The 7,500-nt window shown below is 48.5% G+C and overlaps 1 protein-coding gene across 2 annotated transcripts in view; it reads left to right on the forward strand.

Annotated features, from left to right (window-relative positions):
• nfic (nuclear factor I/C) overlaps positions 1 to 7,500 on the forward strand; it is a 121,584-nt gene that overhangs the window by 96,831 nt on the left and 17,253 nt on the right. For both annotated transcript variants that reach the window (XM_035415596.1, XM_035415595.1), the window contains exons 6-7: positions 817 to 941; positions 6,107 to 6,220. In XM_035415596.1, coding sequence (XP_035271487.1) covers positions 817 to 941; positions 6,107 to 6,220 — 239 coding nt within the window. The remainder of the gene's footprint in view (positions 1 to 816; positions 942 to 6,106; positions 6,221 to 7,500) is intronic.

Raw genomic sequence — 7,500 nt, forward strand, 5'->3', positions numbered from 1 at the left:
CTCTCTCAGTGTGGAGGTGCTCTATCAGTGCAGAGGTGCTCTATCAGTGAGGAGGTGCTCTCTCAATGAGGAGGTTCTCTATCAGTGAGGAGGTGCTCTATCTGAGGAGGTGCTCTATCAGTGAGGAGGTGCTCTATCAGTGCGGAGGTGCTCTATCAGTGCGGAGGTGCTCGCTCAGTGAGGAGGTGCTCTATCAGTGAGGAGGTGCTCTATCTGAGGAGGTGCTCTATCAGTGCGGAGGTGCTCTATCAGTGCGGAGGTGCTCTATCAGTGAGGAGGTGCTCTATCAGTGAGGAGGTGCTTGCTCAGTGAGGAGGTGTTCTATCAGTGAGGAGGTGCTCTATCTGAGGAGGTGCTCTATCAGTGCGGAGGTGCTCTATCAGTGAGGAGGTGCTTGCTCAGTGAGGAGGTGTTCTATCAGTGAGGAGGTGCTCTGGAAGGCGCAGGGTTGCTGCTCAGTGGAAACGCACCAGGGCTCTTACAGTCGAGATCGAAGGCCGTTGCTCAGGTGACGGCGGGCGAGGCGAGAGCGGCGGTAATTTATCTGGGCCTCACAGCCGCCAAAAAAAATCCGCCTTTAATTTATTATCTTAATTTTGGTGCTGCGTTGGTAGCGGAGCTAGCTGCGAAGCTAGGTGTTATCAGCTGTTTTGTCGCGGCGCGGTCCCCTGCTGCTCGGCCCCTGGGGGCCTTTTCTGAGCTCCGTGCGCCTCCTCCACCGCCAGCCTCTTCTCTCTGTGCGCCTCCTCCTCTCTGTCATTTTAACGTTTCTCCCTCTCTCTCCCTCTCTCCCCTCCCTCGTTTCATCACACGCAGGAGTAAGAGGCACAAGTCCGGCTCCATGGAGGACGACATCGACACCAGCCCCGGGGGGGAGTACTACACCTCGCCCAACTCCCCCGCCAGCAGCTCCCGCAACTGGCAGGACGAGATGGAAGGAGGTGAGCAGCTTGTACCGCCTTTACCTGCTAAGGATTCATCTTATACCGCCTTTACCTGCTAAAGATTCATCTTATACCACCTTTACCTGCTAAAGATTCATCTTATACCGCCTTTACCTGCTAAGGATTCATCTTATACCGCCTTTACCTGCTAAAGATTCATCTTATACCACCCTGACCTGCTAAAGATTCATCTTATACCGCCTTTACCTGCTAAGGATTCATCTTATACCGCCTTTACCTGCTAAAGATTCATCTTATACCACCCTGACCTGCTAAAGATTCATCTTATACCGCCTTTACCTGCTAAAGATTCATCTTATACCACCCTGACCTGCTAAAGATTCATCTTATACCGCCTTTACCTGCTAAAGATTCATCTTATACCACCCTGACCTGCTCCATGCTATATTCACCTTTACCACCTTTACCTGCCCCAGTCTATATTCACCTGTACCACTTTTACCTACTCCAGTCTATATTCACCTTTCACCTTTACCTGCTCCAGTCTATATTCACCTTTACCACCTTTACCTGCCCCAGTCTATATTCACCTTTACCTGCTTCAGTCTATATTCCCTGTACCACCTGTACCTGCTCCAGTCTATATTCACCTTTCACCTTTACTTGCCCCAGTCTATATTCACCTGTACCACCTTTACCTGCTCCAGTCTATATTCACCTGTACCACCTTTACTTGCCCCAGTCTATATTCACCTGTACCACCTTTACCTGCTCCAGTCTATATTCACCTGTACCACCTTTACCTGCTCCAGTTTAGATTCACCTTTACCTGCTCCAGTCTATATTCACCTGTACCACCTTTACCTGCCCCAGTCTATATTTACCTTTACCACCTTTACCTGCTCCAGTTTAGATTCACCTTTACCTGCTCCAGTCTATATTCACCTGTACCACATTTACCTGCTCCAGTCTGTATTCACCTTTCACCTTTACCTGCCCCAGTCTATATTCACCTGTACCACCTTTACCTCCTCCAGTTTAGATTCACCTTTACCTGCTCCAGTCTATATTCACCTGTACCACCTTTACCTGCTCCAGTTTAGATTCACCTGTACCACCTTTACCTGCTCCAGTTTAGATTCACCTTTACCACCCTTACCTGGCTGCTGTTTAGATTCACCTTTGCCTGGCCTCCCTCCGTCTGTCACTGACGTTTTGCGAAACGCACATTCCAGTGCGCTGCTTTGTTTAGCTTAAATATCCGAGTGACCTCATTGTGTTTCAGTTTGAGTGACAGTCCGTGCGATGCGATGCCGCTGCCAAGTACGCCGCGGGGAATTCCTGTCATTAAACCGAATTAATTCCTGTCAGGAAAAACCCCCCACGCCACCCTCTGCTGCACATCCCTCTGTCATGTTATGCCAACAGATTATGCTTCAGTCTAATGCTTCAAAATAAAATAAATTCAGCAATTGCGTAAAGACGTTCAAGCACCTCCACCAAAGCCTTCAAGTCAATGTTTTTATTTTAGCCTTGACTGCAGATCTTGCCTGAATGTAGGTACTGCCCCCCCACACCACCCCCCCCCCCCCCCCCTTTCAGATCTGCACACCTCTGCTTTTAACCCAAGGGGCTGGAAATAAGAGCTCAATCCCTTTCAGTCTGAAAGTGACGTGGACGTTTTTTTAAATTTTGTTTTGTTTTGAATTGCCGTCAATCACCCTGACAGCCGAAACGTGTCGCTCACCTGGGCCGCCGCTCGAGGGCAGCGGCGGCCGCCACCGCGTCCCCCGAAGGTGTCGAAAATACGCAGAGAAGTACGGGGGCGCAGCAAAGACGAATATCTCGAGTTATAGAGCGCCAGCAGAAGATGAGCCCCCCTAGCCGCCGGACCGGACGCTCACAGTCCCCCAGCTTCCCCTTTCCTAAACCCAGACTCCAAGTTTTAATTAATTCATGAGCCCTCTTGTTTTTTTCCTTTTTTTTTCTTCTTTTTTTGTGAAAGTTTTTTTTTTTTTTTTTCTTTTTAAAAAAAAGGAAGTAACTCGCCCTCGGTCCCTTAAGTAAAGGTTTGAGGCTAAAGGGCCCCGGGGCTGTGTGTTCGTTATATAAAACTCTCAGTCCGTTTTGACACGCTCCCTGTACCTGGTTGCTGCTGGGAACTAATGCGCAAGTCCCTGGCTGTTCCGCTTATGGAAAGTTATTCCGTGTTTTTTTATTTATTTTAGTGTTGCTCTGGTTTTTGGAGAGAGCTGGATGCTGTTAGTTTGGGGCGTAAATCGCTGTACCTCTTTTCCCCTCTGTTCTTAATGGAGTGCAAGAGTAAAATAACAGTGTGAGCGTTTTATTATTTCGAACAAAGTGTCTTTAAAGCGAATCCATTAATCAGGAGTATCGTCATGATTTATTAGATTCAATTATGAGTTCCACCGTCGTTACCGTGCTCCTGAAATTAATCAAAGTGGCGTGAGTGTTCTCAGCACTCGCTGGACACAAATATTCTTTTGTCACTTAATATATTTACTCAGGAGGGTAATTAAGGAGGCCGTCAGAGAAATTATTATTGAGTGTGTGACAGTGTGAGTGTGTGTGTGTGTGTGTGTGAGTGTGTGTGTGAGGTGAGTGTGTGTGTGTGTGTCTGTGTGTGTGTGTGTGAGTGAGTGTGTGTGTGTGTGCGTGTGTGTGTGTGTGTGTGTGACAGCGTGTGTGTGTGAGTGAGTGAGTGTGACAGTGTGTGTGTGTGTGAGTGAGTGTGAGTGTGACAGTGTGTGTGTGTGTGACAGTGTCAGTGTGAGTGTGACAGTGTGTGTGTGTGACAGTGTGAGTGAGTGTGTGTGTGAGTGTGTGTGTGTGTGTGACTGTGTGTGAATGAGGTGTTTGTGTGTGTGTGTGTGTGTGTGTGTGTGACTTTGTGTGTGTGTGACTGTGTGTGTGAATGAGGTGTTTGTGTCTGTGTGTGAGTGTGTGTGTGTGTGTGAGGCGAGTGTGTGGGCACACAGGTGTGTGATTGTCCTGACGGGGTGCAGCTGGCACGTCAGGCGGCTCCTAATTGAGCCGGTAACTGTTGCAGTCCGGTTGCCGTAACAACAGAGCATGCACTCTATGCCCTGCCACACGATGTGCGGAGGTGTGCGGGTGTGAGGGTGCGGAGGTGTGCGGGTGATGTCCCTCATTCTGTCTCAGGTTCAGAATGGTGTGAAGGCAGGAACAGGAGGGAGAAGGTGCGGCTGCAGTCGTGTTTATGGAGGTGGTGATCCTGTAACGCCTTTCGACACTTAGTGCTGTAGCTTACAGCGGTACCAGTGCTAACGTACCCCCCCCCCCACCCTCTCACCCCCCCAAATCCCCTGCAGGAGTCCCCCCCCCACTCACCCCCCAATCCCCTGCAGGAGTCTTCCCGCACCCCCTCGCCCCCCAATCCCCTGCCGGAGTCTTCCTGCCCCCCCACCCCCCACTCGCCCCTCAATCCCCTGCAGGAGTCTTCCTGCCCCCCTCCCAAGGTACTCTTTAATTGGATGGCCCGAAGTGGGACGGGTAAGCCTGTCCCAGTTCCAGCAGAATAAGCTTCTGTGTTAAAACACTGCAGCCATCGACCCCCATTTTTCTGGAGTTGGATTCTTTCTCCCACTCAGTATCTTCAGAAGCCGTTGTTATTATTCGGCTCTGACTGAAAGGAAGCCCATGATTTTTTTTCAATCTTATTGGCGTCGTGTTTTTAGAGCGCGGCCAGAATCGATCTGGCCCCCAAAAATGGCGGTCGGAGTCAGAGGCGGTTGTGCTTGACGTGTAGAGGAGTGGTGCGATGGCCGAGCTTTGGGGGCACCGACAGCCAATGAGAGAGCGCGTTTAGCTGCTTGACCAGTCTGGCGGTAAGATGCTGCTCTTTGATAGGGCATTACGGAAACTGTCTCTCACACATCACTGTGGGAGAGAGACTGAGAGAGACTGTGAGAGAGAGAGAGAGAGGGAGAGAGACTGTGAGAGAGAGAGAGAGAGAGAGAGAGAGACTGAGAGAGAGAGAGAGAGAGGGGGGGAGAGAGAGACTGGGAGAGAGAGAGAGAGAGAGGGGGGAGAGAAAGAGCATTGGCAATGTGTATTTCAATATACGTCATGCCAACAAAGCATTTTGAATTTGAATTAGAATTTGAGTAGAGAAAGAGGGAGAAAGAGGGAGAGAGAATGAGAGAGAGAGAGAGGAAGGGAGGTATGACAGTGTGTATTTGAAGTATGGTGTAATCGGGTGTGCAGTGTGTTGAAACTTTTCTGTTTAAACATAGGAACCCAAAAAAGCAGCCCAAAAAAAAAAAAAAAAATCTGAAAGCACTAATCTGAAACAGATTGAGATTGGGTGGAGAAACGTGGCCTTGCTTTTTGCCACAGTTTTTGTCCTGGCTTTTGTTGCGCGTCGTTGTTTATAACCTGAACTTGAGCCAAAATGGTGTGTTTGAGTCGAAATGCTCTGACTGCAGTTCAGGCCAGAAGGATTTCAGATCCACTGGCCTGACTGCAGTTCACTGCAGTGATGGTGGCGTCATCTGGAATGCCTATCTATGCCCCCTTGTGGTCACGTACAGATATAACATCTTTAGGGTTCACTTCAGATTGTGCAGATCAGCAATCTGTCTAAATCTGATTTACACACCATGTTTGCTTTTCTTTGTGAATTAAATTTATTTTATTTTTTTTTACTGAGGCTTATTTAGGCAAAATATTTAATGTGTATGGAAACACTAAATACAGAATGTAAATCATCTCTGACTGGATCTCAAAATGTGCAACCTTTTTTTCGGCTGGTACTGCTGACTAAGTGGAAACAAACAGAACTATAAGCTCAGGACTTTATCAATTAGTCTGCATTTTTGACTAAATGTGTTATTTATGTGGGATTTTTTCTTGTTAAGTCTCTTTTTTTACTATACAGCAGATTAAACAATTGAAATGAGTGTTGTCTTTCTTTTTTTCCTTCTTTTTTTTAAAAACAAAAACGTTACACCTGACAAAAAATACGATGATATGAGACGTGTACGTTTTAACGCTAAACATCTCAGAATCTGCTGATAGGACCCTATGATTTTACGATCTTGGATTATTAACTGCAGGGTTTGCAGAGAGCTCGTGAACGCAGGAGTGCAGGGAATTCCCGCGTTTAGCGGCGAGCGCTAACACGCACGCCCCCGTGCGCTGTCCCCTCCCCTCCGCAGGGATTTCCCCCACCGTTAAGAAGACGGAAATGGACAGCCCGTCTCCGCAGGACAACTCCCCGCGCCTGAGCAGCTTCACGCAGCACCACCGGCCTGTCATCGCCGTGCACAGCGGTGAGCCCCAGGAGAGAGCGTCCTCTGTCTGCGCGCCGCGCGTGGCCGTAGCGTAGCATTCCACCAAGCGCCCGGCACACACACCGCGCAGCGCTGTAGCATGGCATTCCACCACGCGCCCTGCACACTGTCTGTGCACCGCACACTGCGCAGGGCTATAGCGTAGCATTCCAGCTAGCGGTCTACAACCTATATGTCTGCATACCGCGCAGGTACGTAGCATAGTATTCCTACTAGCGGTCTTCAATCGATACCCACACGGCGCAAGGCCTTAGTTTAGCATTCCATCCAGTGCTCTACACCGTCCCTGTCCGCGCATTGCGCCCTGCGCAGGGCTATGGCGTAGCATTCCGGTTAGCTGTAAACCGTAACACTACGGCCTGAACCTGTTTCTATAGTGTAGGCGGGTTCGTTCGGAGAAACCGTGCAGTAACTCAGCCACTTCTGTTCAGCACGTAGACCGCACGTAGTCTATGGACTTTGTGACTTACACAGGTTTAGACTATTGAATGGAACTTAAGTGTTGCATCTGACATTTTGTCATGTCAGTAAGTCCACGGTGCTTTTGGAGTGCTGGGTAACAGTAAATGCGATGATCCTGGTGTGGGTTTTCTGTATTTATCTTAAGACTCGCGCATTGGCTCTCATATGTACCCCAAGTGTCAGTGCATTTATAAAGCGTCTGGAGGAGAGGTTTGTCTGAACTTTAAGAAAAGCACAGACACGGTTATTTAGCATAGTTGATGTCCTTGTTTCAGCACCTAAAACTCTGATTGGAAAATAACTTCTTATTTGACATAGAAATTATACTTCATAGTGCAGTACAGCATGAGTATAGCTTATAATGCTCTAATGTTTAAGTATTGTTTACAGTGTAGTGTAGTTTAAGTAGGCCTACAGCTTAGAGTGTTGGTGAGTTCTTTGTTTAAAGGAAATGCACTTTCTGTGCTTAAGAGTTTAGAGCCACGCTTAGAGATGAGAGGCATTCAGAAGTTTTTCTTTCTCTCTCTCTCTCTCTCTCTCTCTCTCTCTCTCTCTCTCTCTCACGGTCATGCTTGAGTGCCCATTAATCCAAACAGCGCTAATGTGCGTGTTCCTGTTTAAAGCCATAACACCATTAACCAAGGGAGAGGGAGGCCGTCCCTCTGTGGATTCGTCTCTCCTTTTTTATTGAGTCGAACAGCAGGCAAGGCTGCCCAGGCTGGTCCGACACGTAATTGTTTGCAGGGACAATATAGAGTAATGGGTGACGGGCGATGCACGAATAATTAAAGCGGCCG

Source organism: Anguilla anguilla, chromosome 4 (assembly GCF_013347855.1).
Source record: "Anguilla anguilla isolate fAngAng1 chromosome 4, fAngAng1.pri, whole genome shotgun sequence".
Taxonomy (NCBI): domain Eukaryota; kingdom Metazoa; phylum Chordata; class Actinopteri; order Anguilliformes; family Anguillidae; genus Anguilla; species Anguilla anguilla.